General features: G+C 38.0%; 1 protein-coding gene across 1 annotated transcript; it reads right to left on the bottom strand.

The window, feature by feature from the left end:
• Nucleotides 1-3,640: 3,640 nt before the first annotated feature.
• On the bottom strand, nucleotides 3,641-23,110 carry rasef (RAS and EF-hand domain containing). The gene is made up of 17 exons (XM_061730025.1): nucleotides 22,966-23,110; nucleotides 16,743-16,889; nucleotides 16,177-16,267; nucleotides 14,610-14,705; nucleotides 13,807-13,884; nucleotides 13,594-13,709; nucleotides 11,159-11,227; nucleotides 10,984-11,047; nucleotides 10,683-10,768; nucleotides 9,297-9,603; nucleotides 8,982-9,122; nucleotides 7,945-8,095; nucleotides 7,714-7,795; nucleotides 7,190-7,304; nucleotides 6,692-6,799; nucleotides 6,490-6,566; nucleotides 3,641-4,772 (listed from the first exon to the last, which is right to left on the bottom strand). Exons 1-17 carry the CDS (start codon nucleotides 23,046-23,048, stop codon nucleotides 4,670-4,672), a joined length of 1,914 nt encoding a protein of 637 aa, XP_061586009.1. The 5' UTR covers nucleotides 23,049-23,110; the 3' UTR covers nucleotides 3,641-4,669.
• Nucleotides 23,111-23,496: the final 386 nt, after the last annotated feature.

Here is a 23,496-nt window from a genome sequence, read left to right as displayed (position 1 = left end):
CTGCACACCTGATGATTATTGATAAATCACAGGTACAACTTGCTGTTTTCAATCTTAAAGTGAACTTAAAGTGTCCACACTGATTGGTTGTTATAGGTGGTTAAATTTGACAGACGCGCTCTGATCATCCATCCATCCATTTTTATTACTGTTCAATCCTTTGAACCGATTTTGCGGTGTGTGTGTGTGTGTGTATATATATATCACTGTTTCTTCAGAGTCGGGGCAAAACATGTGCACTGTAGAAAAGTCTAATTCAAATAAAAAGTAAAGAAATGTGTAACAATTGGCATGCTTACAAAGTTAGATCAAGAGGAATTCTGAATGCTGATGATAAGTTTAAGCCTTAAAAAAAAATTTTTTTGAGGGTATTTGTTCAAATGTATGACTAGTAGTAAGCTCACCCATGTTAATTATTTTGTCACAGTCAAGGGGTCTCAGTATTCAATTATTAAAAAAAACTTCAAAAACCTCTTAAATTGTGAGAAAATTCATATTAAGTTAAAGATAAGGGTTAAAAGTATTTAAGACAACAGAGTTTTAACATAAAAAAAGATTTTCCATAAAAATATGGCCATCGAAGTTGTGTCACACTTTTTGTCAACTCCATCATCGTTTTCATTAACCTCATTTAAATCAGATAATAGCATGGTCAGCTATTTCCCTGAGGACCCCTTTTCATTCTCCTGGCTGTGGTGAATGCAGCAGTAGCACACATGCTCTGGTAAGTTTTACATTTTTTGATATTTTAAACAAACAATGTTAATTTTTCTATGGTCACAGCCAGAAAATATCAACTCCGTGTATCCATTGTGAAAGTTTTAAAAAACATTAGTGGATTAAATTTAAGTATTTTAGTGAAGACATGTTGACAGCTAGCAACTGACAAAAAAGTAGCTAGCTAGCTGCAGTGTATTTTTGCGCAGAGGAAAAAAACATGCCATTTCGTCAACTCCGTCATCGTCAACTCCGTCACTTTTTATCGATGACGGAGTTGACATATAAAGTGACGGAGTTGACAAATCTATCATTAACCTCTTAAGTGCAAATATTATACTATTTCTGAGCACAGTAACGGAATTAAAGACTATGTTATGGTTTTATCTACATATTCATACATAAATATTATAAGAAAATTACATCATTTTTAAATTAAGTCTGGATTATAGAGCATGGTTAGGCTTGGTGAGGACAGTGCATCTGTTATATAGATAGCAATTGTTTTTATATTCAAATAACCAGAAGAACCCCCCCACCCTCAACACACACATACATAGACAGAGTCCCCTCCCTCACAAATCCACCCATATACACACACAGACACACACACACAGGCCATCCCTACCACACCTTCCCAGCAACACGTACACACAGCCCTCACACACAACCCCTCCTTTACACACACAGCCCTCCACAGATCACACAGAACCCCTCCCACAACCCCCCTCCTTCCAGATTTTATGTAAATCAATCAACCACTTATTTTAATACTCTTTTCATATGTTCTGTATTGAAGGAAAGATGGCGAGACAGTGCATGTCAGTTGAGGAAAGAAGGAGAAAAAATAAAGAGAGCCAACGAAAGAGAAGAGAAAAATTAAACAGTGACCCAGAGAGTAAACTTGCTATGCAAGAGAAGGAGAGACAGAGATGGAAGAGTAGGGTTCAAGCCAAAAAAACAATACATATCCACCAGATGACTGACAGGGGCAAGAAGTATCAAAGAAGGTATTGGAGAGAGGCACAGCAAAAATCCAGACAGGACAGGGCCCGTAGACGTGCAGTGGTGGAGGCAGACACTCCCCCAAATGAAGTGTGGATCCCCTCAGACCAGACAACAAGGTGAGACACACACACTCACACACGCACACACACACACACACACACACACACACACACACAAACTAAACTGTATGTGCACACTAAACTGTAAATGCACATCATTCTCAACTCTCTCACACACAGATGCAGACGGACCAACACAACCCAGCAGGAAACGGACGCAGAGGGACAGACAGACACATGCAGACTGCCGCCCTTCTCCACCACCCCCTCCCTCCCCACCTCCCCCTATCCCACTCCTCCCTCCTTTCCACTCCACCACCTCCTCCTCCCACTATCTCCCTCCCCTCCATAACCTCAACCTCCTCCCTCATCCACCTCCACCCCTCCCACCATTGCCCTGCCCCCCACCCCAATCCGACCAATCTGTTCTATGGTTTACTGAAGGATGTTTTTTATTGATTTTTATTGTTAAGATTAAAAAATAATTTAGATTGTATGTTCATGTAGTCACTTAAAGTAAAAGACTGGCACTTCTTACCCAACTCTCCCCTATTGGATAATAGGATAGAGCCCCTATTTTTAGTTATTCTGTATTGTGTTTTTAATCATTTTATTGTAACGTTAATGACAGTTGTTATGACTCAAGATGTATGTTCAAGCAGGAGGAGTAATACTCTGTTCAGTAAAGTAGGTAGCATATCCTCAATAAATTTTAAAAGATAAATTGTTCTCCTTTGTCAACTCCGTCATTTTTTGTCAACTCCGTCATCACGAAATCAGCACAATGAAATGTATATTTTTGTTATTTTTTGGCGGGAATCAAATTCGCTTTTCAGATTTTTGTTGGTACAGTAATAAAGTATCATCAGATAAACATGTTGTTTTGTCTTATTTACTTTTAGAATGTTTTCAAATACTATTAAAATCAAATATGAAGTATGAAAATGCAAATATTTGGGAATTCCTGTACGAAGAACCCTGTGTAATTAAGCCAGAAGTATTTATATTGTATTTTCCTGCCTATTTCAGTGACTTAACACTATAAGAACACAAATCAGAATGTTAGATTCTTGTTGGGATGGAATAATAGTAATTAAACACTTTTTAGTGTCAGTGACGGAGTTGATAAAAATCAAGGCATTGTGGTTATGTGAATTTGTCAAAAATACATAAATACCTACAGCCTGCACCTTTATTTGGTTAAATAGCTCACATCTTGATCTTCCTGAATATACAACTCATATGAACATAAGGACAATTTTCAAAAAAACAATTTCAGAATGCATTTTGTCCCGACTCTGAAGAAACAGTGACATATATATATATATATATATATATATATATATATATATTTTGATACTTTGATGATTTATACCTTATTGTTTTATTACAGTAACATTTAGTTCTAAATGACTTTTTAATTTACATGAGAAAAAATTGACTTTATTGATTTGAAGTCTTGAAGATTGATGCGTGATTTAAACTTTTTATCTGACGTAAAGAGTGTTACTATTATTTCTGCAAAAGGAGGATTTACTAAATATTGATGTACTTTCTGTCGGGGTGCCCAAACTTATGCACCTGTCCTACTTTTGTAATTATTTGCACACTTTCTTTAAGTCTTATAGACTTCATTTAAATTTTCAAATATCACTGTCTGCTATATGATATATTTAACTGAAATTGCTGATCGGAACAACCAATGATTTATAAAGGAAAATGGTGAATATGATCAAGGGTGCCCAAACTCTTTCATACCACTGTATATCAAGATTTTTTTGAACTTTTTTTCCCCCTGCTTTCTTTGTCTGATTTCTATGAAACCCGAATAAAATACCCGATCTCAATGATCCCAGAATCATTTTATTTAATTTCATTGACAGTTTCAATGCCTTTCATCAGGTAAATCCTGCAGACAATACAGCATCATTGTCAAGATTGATTAGAACACTTTTATACCAACAGTAGAAACAACTTCTGAAGTTAAATCCTAAATTAAGTAGAATTACAATCATGCACTGTATCAGACGGGTAAAAAAAGAGGGATTAAGCAGACATAATATTCATTAGTAATGACAGATGATGACATTTTTTTTCAGTCATTGTGGAGACTGAAATTATGTGCTATCTATCAATCCTTGAAAAAAAAAGTTAAATAAATGTAACACTGTTTTGGTATTATGATAAAGACTTTGCATCTGGAGTTATTATACATGAACAAAGATGAGGAGGAGCGTTTAACGCTTCAACCTCTTCCATGACTCTCAGTCTCTGTTTTGGCAATCGATCCTCTTCACTTTCAATAACGTCTAACTCCTGCCTCCTTTTCAAACACCAACACGCTGCAGGTGCCGTTTCAAACCAGAACATGCACTTTAAATAACGGGACTCTCGGAAGTGCTCCACCTCACAACATACAAGAAAATAATCTTTCCTCATTTGTCTTCTTTTCTCATCACGACCACATGATTACATAACTTTGTGTCCTTCATCATGAGCTTTCATTTCCGAACATAACATACAAATGTCACTTAAAGACTATATACTTCCCTTTAAAAACCATCTCTCACATTTTGTAAGACTTTCACAGGTGTCGTTCTCTCTTCATGATTACCTTACATTACCTTTGCAGCATGAAAGTGCAAGTCTAGCAAAGTGTATGAATGATATCAAATAACTTACACGAATCCTTGTAAAATATGTGTAATAGCTTATGACAACATTTAAACATAGCATTCATGTAGCATTAAGTTTATACTTAAACATTCTGAAGACAAGTTTCTGAATCTCTTGTTTGCTCATGTCCTCTAAACGTGAGACTGTTTTATTATTCGGACAGGTGATTTGATCCTTTTGCAGAGCTTTTCCAGCTCTGATGAGTTTGATCAGGTGCAGCAGGAGAAATTCGGTTTCTTCCTCTGAGAATTTAATTTCATCAGCGACTGACAGCGATTTTTCTCCTCGAAGGAAGAATACCTTGTTACCAACCTGTAAGGTGCAAAATAAGATGAATAGACAGAAAGAAAAATCTGAATAAACAAATCGTGACATCTTATGGGTGTTTTCGTGCATATAAGCAAACAAGATTTCTCATAGTTGCTTGATGTCCTTCATCAATCATTTGTTGTTGTGACAGGTATATTTACAGGTAGTGAACTAATAAACACTAGATCATATAAATTACGGCAGTTGAATACGAACAAAATAACAATTCACAAACTGCTGGACAACCTTGCCTCTGTTTGAGGGCTTCTTACTCTAAATGTGTGCCATTCAGTGAACTGTCAATGTTCACAAGGTCTGTGACATCACAGAGCACAGTAGACTAATCCCACCTCTTCCTCTGTATCTACACCCAGTTTTATATCCCTCTACATTTCATTTACCTTAAAACTGGAAAACGAAACGTTGTATTGCTTATCTCAAAAAAAGCACAGCCCATTTAATCAAAGGGGTGGAGTTGACTGATGTGATTGACTTGAGCCAGCTGTTATGAGACATGGTAGAAAAGGGTTCCCATGTAATCTAAGATATTTTAACTAAAATATGGCAGACCTTCCTAATGGAAGGTATCTCAAAATATTGTGACAACTTTTGGAAAAAAAAAAGGAGCTTAAATTCCTTATTTATGGGATTATCTTTTCATTTCAGATGTGCTTTTGTGTACATTTCTTAAATATCTAATTTTAGTTGCTTCCTTTTTTTGGTTTGCTCTGATTAGTCAAAAAATGATGGAAAATGTTCCACATGGCAGCTTTTGTTCTAATTTCTTGCATACTTTGACCTAATAAGTAAAATACAATTGATATCTTCTTGTGGAGTTTTAATTTCTCTTGTTGCCGACATAATTTTACATACATTTTAAATGGCGCTATGTATTAGACTGTAGTAAAAAGACAATTATTTTGTTTAAAATCATTATAAACTGCAGAAAGACTGTCAGTCCATCTCAGAGACACATGTCATCAGCTGCTGAGAGGACATATGACATATGTGTGTGCAAACGCGTTTTTGCTGAACAGCTGCTCAGAAGTTAATTTGGTGCTGCAGTTAATGGATACATTTTTACTACATGGATTTCCCTTGCACTAAAAATAATCAGTCATGCATCACTGATGATCTGTAAATAGTTTTCTTTGTTTATGAAAAACTAGTTTAAGCATCTAAATGCATTTCTCTGACTTCTTTACTTTAATTAGAGGTTAGCTGTTAATAGGTATTTGGAGGACAACTCTATCCTCTCAAATATAACATTGATGATTTATTAAATGTTGGAGAATTGTAACGTGGTTGTCTGTCCCTTGACACTGACCTTTCATTCATGGCCTGCAGATGGCGGTGTTAAATAACTATTTCTGAAAGATTTGCATTAGTGTTTTTACCGTTTGCCACAACCTTCTATGTTTTGCATTTAGTTGTAATTACATTACATTTACATTATATTAGTTTACGCCACTGATAGCATGAATAGTCATGTACATCTGGGATAGACCAGATGTTCGATTCATTAGAACTAATGTGACCTTGTACATTGCAGTGGCACTGGATTCTTCATGGTAAACACAGCTAATGGCAGTCTGAACCCATGAAATGAATTCACCTAATGCAGAATAATCAGCTCCTTTGGTCTCTAAACACAAGCCATTCTGTATGTGCACTAGCTTTCAGTTTCAAACAATCAGCTGCCTGAAGGATTGCATCTCACCTGGCCAGGTGCAGCACAGCTTCCAAGATGTTTGTGCCATCTTTGGCACTGGTTTCGCAGAACAGAGTACTGTAGGTCTGTGGAATATAGACAATCATAACCATACATGAAGAAGTTACATGTAGTGATTGTGTTTATATTTAGGATTATATGATAATAAACATTTCCTGTGTATCTTAGTATATGCTTGTTGTGTCTTTACCATGGCTAGTTTTTCTCCATAACTGGTAGGAACACATTTGACTGAACTTTGTCTCAGATCACACTTATTAGCCACAAGCATGATGGGAACATTATCATGGGAAACATCCTGCCGAGCAAAGGAAAACAAATTGCTTACTCTGTTGGATATCAAGAAAGTGCTCAACTGATTGCACATGTTGAACAAGAGAACAACCAGACACGAAATAAATATATAAATAAAACTTAACAGTAAGCAGCAAGGTATACAAAGTGCATATCATTAAACAACGCAAAAGTGAAAAACAGAATCACAAATGGCACAAAAGCAAGGTCACAACACAGCAGAGCAGGACCTGTGCATGCTTTTACATCCAACACTTACATTTTTGCTGCATGTAGAAAGAAAGAAAAGAGCAACATAACTTAGTTTAACTTTCAAATATATGTGTGGCAGAGTTGGATATTTTTACTTTTTTTGAATCTTACCGACTAGAAACCAAGCAGAAGAATGTTTTACCTCAATCATGTCCACCCATTCCCGGACATTAAGGAAGCTCTTCTCACTGCTGACATCGTACAACAGCAACACGCCGTCCGCACGCCGGAAATAAGACTTAGCAATGCTGCGAAACCTGCAAGGATGAGACAAGAGGGGTCAAGGGTCACGAGAACATACATGCAGATTTAACCAAGGTAAATACACTTGATAAGACCCTCCCACTGGAAAAGTGGGAAGCTTCTCATTCCTTCAGCATCCATGTAAGAAGTCACACCCCGTAGTCGTGGAAAAGAAGTTACTCTGAGTGAGTAAAACTTCTGAAAATACTGAAACTGGGTTAATAAATGTCCAGCCTGGAAGGACAGTGGTGAACCATCATCTCTGAAGAAGAAATTCGGTCGGAAAATAATCGGAACCACTTGTGATAGGAAATGACCTGTGGTGGAACGAATACATCATGTGCACGTGTGTATCAACAGTAAAATTGTATTCATTTTAGAAATGCCACACATTAAAGTAAACTTAACCATGCCAGTACACACCTCTCCTGTCCTGCAGTGTCCCACAGTTGTAATAAAACAGGCGTTCCGTCCACAACAAGTGTCTTCATGTGGAAGTCCACTCCTGGAAAAACCATGTACAAACTTTTAAAGTTCTTCCATAACTACTTATTTTAAAGATGTGTCGAGGCTTAGTGTCACAGAGGACAGAATGAGGCAATGTGAAGCTTGTTAAATACTAAGAAGAAATTGTTTTCTTTTTATGCGACTCACCCAGAGTTGCACTTGAGGCTAGTTTGAACTCATTCTTGCAGAGGCGAAGCAGGAAGCTGGATTTTCCCACAGCGGCATCTCCAGCTAACACGATCCTGTAGGCCTTCTCTGAAGTCATGTAGCCCAGATCAACACTGTCCCTGTCCTCATCCTGTACATGGGACATGTTCTCAGCTGTGACGTAAACTGATTTACTCATTAAACAACTCTAAAGCCCAGCAACAGTTGCTACACCATGCCAATGTGGAATAAAAAACTAATTGACATTTACAGGTTGATTAAACTTCAGTTTCAAAATAAGATTCATCCGAGAAAATGTACAAATTCTGCTCTTAATGTCATAAATTGTATATCTGAAATGACAGTAAAGTCAAAATCTCAGACACGAAGTTGTGACATTGTTTAGGTTTGAAAGCACATCATTCATAAAGCCGTGCAAATGTTGAGGGTACTTTTTGTCTACAGGACCTAAAACACTGGAATAAAACTATCCAGACTCTTCATCTTCATCTCCATCCATAACTTAAATTCATGCTGCCTTCACTGTACCTCAAAATTGGGAAGTTGAAACTCCTTTGCTTTTTTTTTGCAACTAATTTTCATCAGAAGTTGTATAATTCACTTCACAAAAAAGAGCTGATAATGCTCTACCAATAGCTTTTAGCCCATCTATGAAACAGACATTTTGTTGGTGTTTTATAAAAAACATTTTTCTTCATCTATCATTGAATTCATCAGCATCACAACACTTTAAACAGTCATTACAAAAACAAATTGGTGAACATGATGACACGTTTCCTGTGTAAGCAACAGTTCTTAACATTAGTGCTTCATATTTTGTCTTTATATCTTTGCAGTAAAATATGTAGCTTTCCTCATTTAATAATCTTGTGGCACTTCTGTCAGTCCATATACAATCTCTTAAACAACAACTTTAAATTTCAGCCATCAATATGTGTCCTGTGTATCCTGCTCAGCATATCTGATTAGCCTTTAATAGATTATCCCTTTTTGTCAAAACTTTCCCCTTCACTTACTTGAACACTGATGGCACTGAGGGCTTTTTTCATAGTTGGGGCGAGCGGTGTGGTGACATTAACCGACTCAGTCGGCTTCCAGTCCAAAATGGAGCTGCTGTCTGATCCGATTGCTGATTCACCGTCCAGCGTTTCTGTTGCCTGCAACATGCAGTAGAAGACATCTTAACATTTAGTTCAGATTCTGCAGATTATCAGAAGATTTTCTGACTTTACTTGCTCCATGTCACTATGTCAGTATCGCCCTCACAAACATGTGAGCAGCCTCACATAAACTGCGTACTTCTGCAATATCGTTGATTCTTTTACTCTCACCTCAGTGTCAGAGTTTTCTCCCATCATGCTGTCATTGGTGTCATTCTCCCCCATCTTATCACTCGTCTCCTTCTCATCCTCTTCCTCTTCCTCTTCTTGACCTTTGCCTTCATGCTCTGAGTCATAGCTTCCATGAGACCCTCTGAGCGTCGACAGGCCGCTGTCCATGTAGACTTCGGGCAGACTGTCGTCTTCACAATCGCTGCTGTTTCTGCGTCTCAGGCCGGGGTCACACATGGCCAGGGCCAAGCTATCGCAGCCGGGCCGGCGGCTGTACAGGGGGGATTCATCTAAACGCTGGCCTATCCTGAGGAGGAGGTCATCAATTCAAAGAATGGTTATTTACCATATCATCCCATCCCAACTTTATTCATAAAGCACTTTAAAAACAACCACAGTGAACTTAAATGCTGTACATGAGAATAATTAAAGAATTAAAAAAATACACACCTCACATGAGAGAGAAAAAATACAAATAAAATGGTTAAGAAGTTACACATTTGAAAATAAAATGTGATAAAACTGAGGGATAAATAATATAGGTAATATAATAAATAAAGGAGGACTCACTGACCCCTACAAACGTAAGAATCCAACTGATTGATAACAACGGCATGGATTACTATCTCAAACAGCTGCCTTGAAAAAATAGGCTTTCATTTGCCCACCTGTCTCAACTGGAAGAAGTTGGACTTCACATCTACCCTGATCTGACTGTCAAAGCTTAAGGCCAGGGTATATTTTCATAACCAGTTTTGTGATGATTGGCTACATTTTCTGGCCAAGTATCCCAGATGTAGAGGAGGGGTCTCAGTGATGCTACTACAAACATCACTGCTGTAATAACTTGCAAGCTATCCAGGTGTTTATGTCCTCAAGAGACTTGAATAACTGTGTTTAAGGACATTTGTCATTCTTTTTGCGAGGCTGTTGTCATCAGAACATTTGCAAGTGAAAATGCGATACAAAATGTGGAAAGAATTGGGGGAAAATAAAGAGAAAAGAGAAGAGGGCTAAAAACGGAACCCTGTGGAACCCCACAGGAGAGCAGAGCACAGGGGAAGACACATATTCACCCAGGCTAATACAGAATGTTTGGTCTTTCAAGTTGGCCTGAACCATTCAAGTCCTATATCGCTGATGAAGACCCACTTGTCTAGACAACAGATTCAAATTTCACGGTCCACTTTGTCAAATTCAGTAGTTATATAAAAGACAGGAATAACACAGTCACCAAAGTCAGTACCAACAACAAAAAAATTTTTTAAAAGGGGCTGAGCTGGTGCTGTGCAGTATTTTAAAACAGGATTGTGCTCTTCCAGAAACACCATTATTTCAGTAAAGTATGCTGTATTCCTCTTTTACATATATTGTTTGCAGTCTTACCTGTCAATTAAAGAAAATGGTGATGTGTAGCAGATGCTTTTACTTCTTCTGTCTCTAGCTCCCACTGGTGAGCCACCACCAGGAGACTGTAACACCCAACAATTCAAAAGTTAGCTTCCAACTGTTTGGCTCTGCATCTTTTTGTACATAATGTAGAAAACCATAAAATACTGTTGTTTAAATATTGTCTTTTGAAAAATGTCCTACATCTTCAGAGCTTACAGCTTCACAATATGAGTCTATTAAAATGAGGGAAACATCTTGAGTGTCTTATCATTTTAGAGAAGGTCAACAGTTTTACCTTGATCTTCTCCAGAGCAGTCCGCAGGCCGTCGTTGGAGTCATTGAGTTTCCTGTTGGCTGTTCTGTACAAACAGAATAATACATTTAGTTTTTAAAGCTGTAATAATTTTACTACCATGTCAGTGCAAAGAAAAGCTGGCTGTAGTTAATATGAGTGTTCTTGATTGACGTACTGCAGAATCTCGATCTGACTCTCCAAGATGTCTCGCTCGTCAGAGAAGTGTTGCATGAGCTCCTCGTCTCTGCAGCAAAACACACAAAAAATGATAATTGAGTTTAAAGAGCAAACTGATCAACAAATCTGTGAATTCAATGTTTGCTACAGTTTTAATATATATTTGTATTGTTTTATATCAATGTCAAATGTAGAGTATAAAAAAATATTAATACAACTTGACTCATTGCAGAAGTAGCTCTGCAAAAACAGAGATCGCTTAAATTCCTGTTGAATTTCAGTTTATAAATATAGTTTATTTTAGAAAAAAACAACAATTTAATTGAATTAAAAAGAAAAAGAAAAAATTGTATTTAATTTATTTGAGATCTATATTTATCATCTTTGTCAACTACCTATGTGTGAGTCTTCCTTGGTTGCTCTAAAGTTTTTTTTCATTATTTTATTACAATTTAAGATACAAAATGACTTTTAGTTTAAAACTATTAATAATATGTATGAATTACATTATGTTTGAAACAGTAAATGTGACGATGGCTGAAGCGTTCGCCAAGTAAACACAGCAGAGCATAATGAAAAGAAAAAGGATCCAGCAAATCTCTGTCCTGAGCTGTGTCTGTTTGGTTTTTGATGTTATCATTGTTGTTGTTTTTGGTCTAGCATCTCATTGTGCTTCCATGTCTTGGCAATGAAATCACGAAAGACAGTTGATCAGCTGGTACTTTTGTTTCCCCTTCATAAATGTGGCTTTAAAGGGTTTCGTTGGGAAGTACAGAGAGTGTTGCAAGCTGTAAAGATTGCAAAAATAAAATGAATACAAAAATGAAACTTAAACATATGTCAAGTAATATGATCATAGATATGACTGATAGAAAATGATTACGTCCCATCCAAATGAAAACTGAGTCATGTTACTTTTAAAGCCAGTAATGAAAGTGTTTGAGGTACTTTTTCTTATTTCTAAAACAGCAATAGCTTCACTTTCCTGTCAAAAGACATTTCATCCATTTTATGAGTAACATTAGACTCCTGAAAGATGAAGAAACAGCAGTGTCATGAAAATGAGTTGCTCCACAGAGGCAGAGTGTTGTCCCACTCACGGCTCTGGTACTTCTGTTGCTAAGTAACCTCTCTGAAGAAATGATTGTGTGCAAAGTCCTTCCAGGATATCCTGTTTCATCTGTGACAAAGCAAAACCTCCAGAGGGCAACCCAACGTCACCCAAACGAGAGAGGCAGGGCCTCCGTCTCTCTGCCAGTCTCTGTTCCTCTACAATAACTAACTTGATAACCAAATCCTATTACATACCGCACTATCATCATTGCCATACTTGTAATATATGTATTGGATCATACGAGTTGAAATCAAACTGCCAATATATGTTTTTTCAGAGTTCTGGTTACTATAGAATATTAAGTGAAAGGGGGATGAAGGGCCCTGGAAGTTATTGACATCAGTTATTGTTGCTTTAGACTTTCAGAGTTTGCAGTGAAAGTGTAAAATGTGTATTTAGATGGAAGATGACAGGCAGTTTAATTTTAATAATGCCTTTATTCCTCCTAAAATACTTCCAAAGAAAGAGGAAGCATTGATGTGATTCGCATACCTTTTTTATTTGAAATTAAAACAAAAAACACTGCAAAAGTGATTGAAATCTCACTCAAAGCCACAAGAGTTGGTTGGTATGCCAATTATTTCATATCATTCCACTACATGTATTTTTCCTCACTGGTGGCACATCTTCACCGACACCTTTTACTCTGTATTTCTCAGTAACAAAGTAAACAGGAGGCATAGTTACAACTCCTCAAAATAATCAGCTGCTGTTAAATGTGTCAAGGTGTCAAATGACCTACGGCTAAATTCCATTTAAAGGCGACACCAGAACACAAGCGCTCTCACTCCCTTTACTTTCTCTGCCTGCCCCGCAATATTCACAGTCATTTTACTTTTAGGGACAGATGAAATCAAATCACAGATGTTGACAAAGGTGATTTCATCAGATGATGCATTGGTAAAATTTGGGTCTGATTAAAATCTTGTGACATACAATAATTTGTATCAGTTTGTGTGTTTTTTCAGATGCTTGTCTGACCCACTGCAGTGTCTGATACCATATAGTGTCTGGGCAACATACTCATCACTGGCATATAAGTAAAGATAACTCCATTTAAACCAGGGCGAGTAATTCCTGGTCCTCGAGGACCGTGTCCTGCACATTTAAGATATGTCCCTGCTGAAACACAACCCTGATAGACATGGCTGTGTCATTACCAGACTTGATGACTGTTGATAACGAAAAAAAAAAAAAAATGACAGTTGATAACGATCTTTAATTGGAATCAGGGGTTTTAAGCAGGGGGACATCTATCTAAAACGTGCAGGACACGGCCCTCGGGGACCAGGAATTGCAGTCACAAACAGTCAATGTACCGTTCTGAGTTCATGCTTTGATCGGTAAGTTCTGTCTTCAACGAGTCCATATCACTCTGCAGGCAGGCGACTTCCGTCTGAGACTTCAGCAGCTCCTGTTTTAACCTCTGGTTCTCCTACAGGGACGGGGACCAGAAGCAGAACGTGAAGAAAACGTAACGGAACAGCAGAATGTTTGAAGTGATGAATGAGGTAAAGCTTATTTAGTCTCACCAGCGTCAGCTCATTGATCTTCTTCTTCAAAGCTGGGCTCTCATCTTTCACAGTGATGTTCTTATACTTCTCCTCGATCTAAGGGACAAGTTCACACACTCAGGGTTAAGATAAAATAATTGCTGTGTGCATTCAGATCTGAACTAGCCAAGTCAGATTAAGGTAAATGAAGCTCATCTTCTCGTGAATGCAGCCAGTATCATTCACACAGGATGCAATCATGTTTATTCCCAAATATGCTGCAGCTATTATTAAAGAGGCTCTTTGTTTTTACTGAGCTATTTCAAATCCCAGCTATTTTGTCATTGTTTATTTAGGATAAACTAATAAAAGTGTGACAGTACGTATTCTTTCATCTTTTATCCATCAGGTCTCCAATTAAAAGTGTATTTCTCTGATATTGATATTATAGATTATCTGCTGGTATGATATTAACTCATTGATGACAAATGTATACATCGTTGCCAAAACATTAAAGCCACTGGCAGGAGGACTTAATGCTATTTATTAGCTTGTTACAGTGGCCTCTGTGAAATATCTTAGACCATAAGTAAACTGTTTCTGATGCTGATGTGTTGACACCAGGGACATTGGGCAGACATAATGACTGGGACAGCTGGATAACTGGAGGACCAAACCTCTCCAAACCAGCAGATCTTGGAGGGTGTTCGTACGCAGCAGCCAAGCCAGCTGGGTTAAATGTAGTGGCCCATGAAGGTACACCAATGAACACTGTTATGAACACGTGCAGCGGTGATACTGTCTTAATGTAAAAAGAGAGGACAATTGAGGAAGAAAAATACCATCTGCATCCTCTGGAGTTTACACTGCAGCTCATACACATCAGTTTCATAGTTTCTTTGTAATTCATTCAGCCCAGCCTCTGCTCTCTTCTTTTCCTGCAAAAACACAGACAACAAACCCAAACACATTTTGACATTAGAAGACAGTCTATGACAGTATCTTATTAAAATGTAAATAGATTATATGTGCATTTTGAAAGGGCTCGACAACTAAAATTTGAAGCAGAGATGGTCTGTCAACCGCTTCCAGGAATAAATTCCTCCCTTACAGATGTCAGGACATGGCTGTCTGCAAACACATTACAGTGTGGAAGGACGCAGGTGAGCCTTCAAAGTTTGTGTGCTATTTTAAGACAAAACAAACAGCAGCTCCCGAGTTAGTGAAAGAACAGTTACATAAGACATAGACACAGTGATAGGGACACACTTTATGGTTCTTACTCCAGTTTTACAATAACACCTGGACACAAAAGACATACATTTAAACAAAGATTCTGATCCAGGAGTTGTCTGTTTGTACTTTACAGTCTTGTCAGTTTTGATTTTGTGCCATGGAAAGCTGAATGATGATGATGTTGTTGATCATAAACAAAGAACAATAAGCCAACATAGCGAATACTGTTAGGCTTGCTGAAATATTCCCCTTAAGATTACAGCCGGAAACACCAGCATGAACTCAAATGTGATATAAACTAAATTAACAGTTTGATGTAACATATAAACAGGAGTTTCTGCCTAAAGCAGGAATGTCATTCAAAACATTGTTTTAGTGATTACTGAAACTAAAAAGGAAATCATGGTTAAAATGTGATTAACTGCAAAGACCTACTGTTAATGTTATGTTTTGCAATGTAACTATTCACGAAAACTTCACCCTCTTTCAACCAGGAGGTGATGGACAATCTCAGAAGCAAGAAAAGAGCCAACAGGAAGTTATAAGTGAATTGGTGCATGTACGTTTAATTGCAAGTTTTATAACTTGAGAATGGATTGTTTTTATTACTATTATAAGTGTCCTATTTGACAGAACTACATGGTTGGTAGACGGTGCTTTGAATTGTCCTAAAAAACATTATCTGCCAACACATTTTAGAATAAGTAAATATACAAAACACAACTAAAAGCTCACAGTCACACCTGAAGTTATGTTGCAAAGATGGCGTATTAGCAGACTCAATAATAAGCTGCACAAAGTGTTGCCTGATTATTTCTACACTATCATTTTCATCCACATGGCACCCACTCCTATCACCACAAATATATACGGCCTTATCATATTGAACTGTAGGATAAAACATGCTCCAGCACATCCATCTGTCTACCTACTGGTTTATTTCCTCTGGGTTGTGAAATTCATCTGATCAGGAGGCATGTGCAGGTTTGGATCAGTAATCTGATACAAGTGTGTGTTTGACATGAGGGAAGAGCTGAACAAACACACCTTGCTTATCACTTTGCTTACACAAACTCCAGAGGAAAGAACACATAATCGCAAACATAAAGATGACTGAGAAATTATGTTTTGATAGTTGCTATGATGAGTGCGGCATGCGTTTGCGTGTCCGACCTGCTCCCGTGTTTTTCTCTCTGCGGCATGAATACGTTGGTCCATCTCCTCCTCCATCTCACTGAGCTGCATTGATGCTTGGTCCTGTGCTCTGAAAAACAGTAAAAAGCATCTTTAAATCTCCACAAATGTTTAAACACCCATTAGGTACTGAATACTAGCTTGTTCTGTGATCTGTCAAAGCAGGCTAGAGCCAGCGTTACTGTAAGTCACCAAAACGACCTCATCTAGTTGTTCTACAGGTAAAAAATCATGAAACCAGTGAAGTAAGTAGTACGTTCCTAACTAATCAGTGGGTTAGCGTTGGAGTTTCTTCCTGACAAGACAAATTGAAAGACTTCAAAACCATCCCATCACCCATTCACTCTCATGAAATGGTCCTGGTACCGCTCTCATTTACCGCCATTTTCCACAAAAAGGTACCGAAACCAATTTTTATAATGGGGCAAAGTTCATATGGTGAGGAGGAATATAATAACCAGTTCAACATCAGTATCACATAAAACCTTTATTTAGCATGACTGTAGCAGTAACCGTGTGTTTGTTTACATGCGCTTGTCTCTCACCGTTTGATGGCGAGTGCCAGGTTGTCCATCTCTGAATTCTGTTGTTTGATCTCTTTGATGAAGTTACCAATGACTTTCTCATACTGAGGAATCAGCCTGGGCTCTGTCAGACTGATGTTCTGGTACAACGTTGCTGCTTGTTCGTGCCTGGGAAAAAAACAAAAAACATCATTGTAGGACTGAACTGAAGTATTATGCTTCTTTTTCCTCCAGATATGAACTGCAGTCAGCTGACTGTGAAACTGTCCTCTTTATCAGCTCTGCCAGTCGTATCAGACAGACAACTCGTGAAATATTTGGTTGTAACAACAGGCCAGTGACAGGGCAGTACATCTTAAATTAAGCCGTTATTGATGATAAAACTGAAGAAATCTAAAATCTGTTGACCAACTGCTTCAATGTGACTAATTCAAGACATATGGAAACTTTTAACACCATATACAATGACAAAATGCTTTAATTCACACAGTTGCACAAACACAAATAATATATTGTGGCCATAAAAAAAAACTCTTACAGTAATACTTAATATAATTTTGTACATTTCCAATTTGCGAAACACCTTCAAAACAATGTACCTCCCATGACAATCTGTTAAATTGACCTCTAACTGATCACTTAGTTTAGTTTAGTTTTAGTTTATTGTTTTGCACAGTTTTTAAAAAAATATACAGGAAATATCAATGATAAACACTATAGGTGCAGGAAGAGGCAAAAAACCCAATGGGCTTATTTGAACCCTCCACCGAAGATATTCAAATTTCATGTCAAGATTAACATACAAAAAACAGAAAGTAAAACTACACAAAAGTGATGGCAAACTAATAATGCAATATATAAATAATAAAGAATAAAGACAAAAAATAAGTGTGTGTGAGTGTGCATGGGATATTGTTTTTACAACTTATATTATATTGACTCCTGAGCAAATAAGCACTTAATTCAATTGTTGTTCATCTGCTTTTTATTTATAGATGATTGCAATTCATTGGTAAACTGTTGAGTGTCACAGCAGGGAGGTAAAAGTGGGTCGTGTGAGTGTGCAGTGTGTGTGTTTGTCTAGTGAAGGAGAGGACCGGGTGTAATCCTGCGCACATAGACAGTGCTACATTATCTGTCAATACTGTAGCTCCACATCTTACTGCAGCGTCACGTCACAAAAGCACAAAGACGTGCACAAACAATCCAGGTCTATGGAGGTCAGATGTAAACTATTATAACCAGAAATGGTTGTGAGGGAGGAGGTTATATGATCCAAAGCTGCTAAAATCCCAAAGCCAGATGTGTGAACATTTTATTACACCAAGTTTAACTACTGATATGCACAAACAGTATAGTACTCACTCGCCTTAGTCACACATAACTGCTTTAAATTAATAATCTGTTTTACATAAATACAAAGTGAAAAACACAGTTAAAAACAACAAGAAGTATGCTTTATCAAAATTAATTTTCCTATATGGCAGAAAAGTAACATCCTGCATATTAAATAATCTCTTTTTTTTTTCTTTTTTTTTTGATTGCATGAACATCCAATACTGGGAAAGTATGGAGAGCATCTGGTTAAAGATTCACTGGTCAGAACTGGATTTCTGGCCAATCAGTTCTAATTTGTGGTTCACAATACAGGTAGCCTTTCTTAATCCAAGACTTAAAACTGCAGCACCCTGTTGAGCAGGCCATAAGCTAACAAAGGCAATCACGTGAGGTATCAAACAGCCAGCAGTTACTGTGTAACTGGCATATCATGCTTCAGACCTGAAGAAGATCAGTAACTGGACTCAGCCGATCTACCCAGGTCCATTATACTCCTCCTATCAGTCAGTCTCAATATTTTAAAACAAAATTACATTAGTTCCATTTAACAACAATTAAGAACTAGAACATTTCAGGAAATTTTGATATGGGCATGCCCTACTGCCCATTCGTCCCCTCTTACTGCTTTTGTTTGGGGTGGTACTGGTTGTGTTTAAGGTTGTTTTGGTTGTGTCGGAGGTGGTTCTGGCCATGTTTGGGGTTATTAACAATGGCCAATAAACCAAACCAAGGCCTGGATGCACGTTGCGGTTCGGGCCACATTTACGGGTGATTTATTCCTATTCTCCCCCATAAAAATGCATAGGTTTTGTTGCCATGTAAACAAGCCCCATAGGATAGAATGGGACAATTTGGCTTCAATGTCTCAAAAGTAGTAAACAACAGCCTAATGAAACCTCAGTATGTTGTAGTCCACATTGTCCCGAGCCTTTTAACGTTGGATCAATGTGTCTGCGATATTGTGTTGCCGAGCAACAAGCGTCCAAATTTCCGTTAGTTTGAAAATTAGAATAGTTAAATATCTCAAAAAGCGTAATAGCTAGCATGATGAGACTAAAATATGTTGTAGTACAACGAGTCCCGGGTTTGTCAATGTTGTAATGAAGTCAAAGTAGCCTATAAAGAATAAAGTTTGGCCAAGCAATAAGCGTCCGAATTTTCGCCTTTTTTTTTGCTTTTTGGCATCTAGCTTTGCCACGGTAACACTTTTGACTTGAGAAAAGTAATGCACCTCGAGGCACGATGGAGACGCATCCAACGATGTATGCCATGCATGGGTGCACGTTGCGGTTCGGGCCGCATTAACGGACGAAAAAAGCGTGCGGAATAAGAAGAAGAAGAAAAGGGAATCCTTTTCTGTATACTATTATATCGCCTTCATTTTCATGTTTTTCCTAGTTTTTTCGGATGTGTTTTCTTTTTTGGAGATTTGTTTTTTCCACATCAGAGCGGGGTCCTGCTGTACACCCGCTGGTGTGCAGTGGGACTTTTGCGACTTTAGCTTGTTAGCAAAATGCTAGCAACATTGCCCTTTGGGCCATTCTGGACGATTGCAATATGGTCATGTCACTACTTGTCATGCCCCTAATAAGTATATAACTGGTATATTCTGCTCTTGTTAACCCCCTCTTACATCCATACAAAATATTCTTTCATCCTCCGAAAAACTGGCGTGACCAGTAGGCTACTTTTCCAAAGTGCCGTATCTCAGCTGACTGATGAACAGCGACTGCAGATAAGAGAGTGCTTTTAGCAGATGGCACCGCTGTGACAATCAATGTCCTGATGCTGAAGCATGTCCAGGGTGAGCCTGAGGCTGGGCACGCAAACACAGGGACCGGGTGTTTAGACAGAAACTAAACTCAGTTGAATAATGGTTAATTGATTCCGAAAGGAAAATCATATTGCTGCAGTACTGTGAATGTGCACAACGGATTTTTTTTATTTGCCTCAGTTAATCCTCGGACCATGAGTATATGATTCAGCAAGAAAGTTTAATATGAAACATACATTTACACTAGAAATATATAGTGAAAGATAATGAGTTTTTTGTTTAATCTAAATTCCTTTCATTCATTTAACAATAGCATATTATTTATTTTTTATTGTTTATTTTTGTCTGGGTCCTTATATCTGTTGATCAGTGAATATTGATTGATCAGTGACCTCATAAGATAGGTGTTTCATTGGCCTCTTTACGTCAAGGTGTGTTTAAAACAGGGTCAACCTAATGTATCTGTATTTCTGTCCTTATCATCTCCATGCAAGCCTCTATAACAAACATAGATACAGGACCTCCGGTTTTTTACTTGTAGATAAAGTTCCCATATCAAATGTGCTTTCAGCTTTCGAAAGTAAAAATCAGGTCAGATTAAAAGATGTCAGGAAGGAATGACCTGTAACTTAAACAAAATAAATAAATAAATAAATCATTAGGAGACTGACTGATTAGAAATAAGAAGCAGACACTGAACTATGTACCTGCAGTACATATATTGCCAAAAAAAAAAAGTTATCCTGGAAAAGTAAAAGCAGCACTCCTGCACTCAAAAAAGAAAACGAGCCATAAAAGAGATCAGACAGCGAAAATTATAAATGACAAAGTGCATCTTCAAAAGTGTGCAGTACAACTGAGGGCAGAGGGAGAGTTTTCAGATGCTATTAAGTATTAGTAGACTTGGGTACATAAAAGTGCCAATGAGGGTTATGCTTTAAAAATGTTATGTTACTTCTGTTTGTAAAAGGCCTGTTTCATCACTGTTGGTCAGGAAAAAAAATCTTTGTTTGTCTTTTCAAAAATGTTTTACATTGGTTTTCATTTTGCACAGAAAAAGCCTCCAACCAGCGCCTGCCTTTCACCGTAAAAAAGCTGGGATAGGCTTTAGTAGACCCTTGTGAACATAAACAAGAGGAATCAGGTGTAGATGAAGGAACTTGCCAACTAGCAAATACTCTGGCCTGTCTGTTGAACACACTCATATAATATTGTAATAAGCACCGTGGAATGGCAACAAGACCTTGGATTGACACAATTCAAATACTTGTGAAACAAAGCATTAAAAAAAACAAACAAAAGAAATACTTAAAACTCTAATAAGACACAGACACAACTGAACTATACACGTAAACTTATATCAGCTGCTGACATGTAATTACTGATTTCCTCTATCTCTAGTGCAGGTCATTATAATATAAATACGTTTCTCTGGACATACTTGAAAGCTATATCTCCAGGTCTGCTCTGATGCAGTGGTCAGGCAGAGTAAGAGCGTGATAAAAAGAAAAACAATGTATATCTACTGTTTCTCAGTTTCAGATGAGCCACAAAAGGTGAAACAATTGAAAATGTTTTACTTCTAAGCTAAATGAAAAGTTTTACAATGGAAATGTTTTGTGTGATAACAACACTGTTCAGTGTCTGAGGATCCTACATCATCTATACCTGTTTTTTCCAATCAAGGGTCATGGGGATCTGCCGAAATCCATCCCAGCCCTGGTGACCTGGAGAACCCCCTGGACATGACCGAGCTACGTACAGACAAACAACCACACACGCTCACGCTCACTCCTACAGGCAGTAACATAACATACATGTTTTTTTCATACATGCAAAGAGCTGCCACATGTCGATCCAGAAGCCCTTTTGCTGTGAGGCAACCGCGCTAACCACTAAGCCACAGTGCAGCCTTCCATGGGGATCATTTGGTTCTTTTTATTGGGGATTTTAAATGTTTTATTGCTATTTGTATTTATTCTCATATTGATTTCAAACTTTGGTTCACTGTAACACCCTAAATAACAATATCATTAACTTCTGGCATGAAGGGGAAGGATCAATACATGCTGCATTCAATTAGTTTTTGAAAAGTTGTGGCTCAAGCTTCTGTTCAGCTGCACTTGAAATATATGCCACACATTATTGGAGTAAAAAAAATGTAAACTCACACAGGTCCCTTAATGGCACTGATAAATCAATTTATGAAAAGTGTCTGACCCATTTCTACAAATTAATGTTGAAAGATGTTAAACAATTTCTGAAAATGCCAGTAGCCTACGAGTTAAGATCATGTGGAGAAAACTAATCCGACTGTTGGTTAATAAGATTTACTATCAATTTACTATTCCCAACTGATAACTGTAAGAAGATTGACCGACTTCTCATGATTCGACATAGAGATATATGTTTGTTTTTTTATTTCCCTTTCTTTTTTTCTTCTTCTTTTTTAACGAGATGCAGGCTAATTTACCAGATGTTAACTAATTGATCAAATAAACAGTCTGTATTTTTTAGTTTTGGTCTCTTGCAGTCCATTTAATTCTCTTGCAGTTCATTTAATCCCCTCATTGTTTTGCAAGTTTTCTAGGAACACAGACATGTCAACAGGAAAATGTTTTGATTGAGGCTCAGGGGGGGATGTTGAGAAAAAAGTCGAAATTTTGACTTTATTCTTGAAATTGTATTTCAACATTAATCTCCACATTTCGACTTTTTTCTCGACTTTCGACTTTTTTCTCGAAATTGTAGGCTACTTTAACATTAATCTCGACATTTCGACTTTTTTCTCGACATTTCGACTTTTTTGCACAATAAAAAAAAATCTTCCCCTCTCAAATATTTTTTCTCCTGCATGGCCCTAATACTCTTCCGTAACACTCCCCATCAAACTTACGTGGTCAAAAACTATTCCTTAAGATTTGTGTAATTAAAGGACGCACTTATATTCTGATGTATTTTTCCTCTCATTCCAGACTTCTTTCTTTCAGTATTCACCATATGTTGAAACTGCATGTGAAGATAATGTAAGGCGCATTATCGCCTTCATGAAAACACTGGGCTGTGTGTTGAACGCGCTCATATCTCCTGCGCAGGTATTTCCATATTTGCACCGCAGGTGCGCGTCCTCACCTGGGCATGTACTTGGCCTGCTCGCCCAGCCTCGTCTCGAAGCTTTCCCAGGCGGCGGACACGACTCCTGCGTCGGGCTCCATGTCCTGTGCTGTGGTGGTGGGTGAACTCCTGCAGGGTCCCGGTCCGCGTCCAGCTGCTCAGATATCGGCTGCGCCTCGGTCTCCGGCACCTGCCGCTCCCGCAGATGCTCAGGAACTCTCTCGATCCGCCCACAACTGGCCACGTCGTAAGACTCAATTATGGTTCTGCGTTAAATCGACGCAGAGCCTACGCCGTAGGGTACGGCGTAAGGTACGCGGCGTCGATTTAACACTGCGTCGATTTAACGTAGAACCATAAATCAGCCTGTAGGCGTGACACAGGGCGCACAGTCGCTCCCTCTCCTCCGCGCTCACACTCTGGATGGGAGGATGTGTTTGGCTGAAGAAGAGAAAATATGAATAAGAAAAAAAAGGGCTTTCAAGAAAACTCCGAGCAGGGCATCGGCCTTTTATTCCAACTTCCAGCTCCTATTTGAACACTTTCACA

The sequence above is a fragment of the Cololabis saira genome, chromosome 9 (assembly GCF_033807715.1).
Source record: "Cololabis saira isolate AMF1-May2022 chromosome 9, fColSai1.1, whole genome shotgun sequence".
Taxonomy (NCBI): Eukaryota; Metazoa; Chordata; class Actinopteri; order Beloniformes; family Belonidae; genus Cololabis; species Cololabis saira.
Note: the sequence above shows the minus strand (reverse complement) of the source record. Positions and strands in the feature narration are given on the sequence as shown.

Coding starts and splice junctions, on each gene's coding strand:
- rasef (XM_061730025.1), bottom strand. CDS start 23,048: ATGGAGCCCGACGCAGGAGTCGTGTCCGCCGCCTGGGAAAGCTTCGAG. Junction 6,567..6,691: donor ATGGAGAAAAACTAGCCATG/GTAAAGACACAA, acceptor TATATTCCACAG/ACCTACAGTACTCTGTTCTG. Junction 4,773..6,489: donor GCTGTGCTGCACCTGGCCAG/GTGAGATGCAAT, acceptor TGCACCTTACAG/GTTGGTAACAAGGTATTCTT.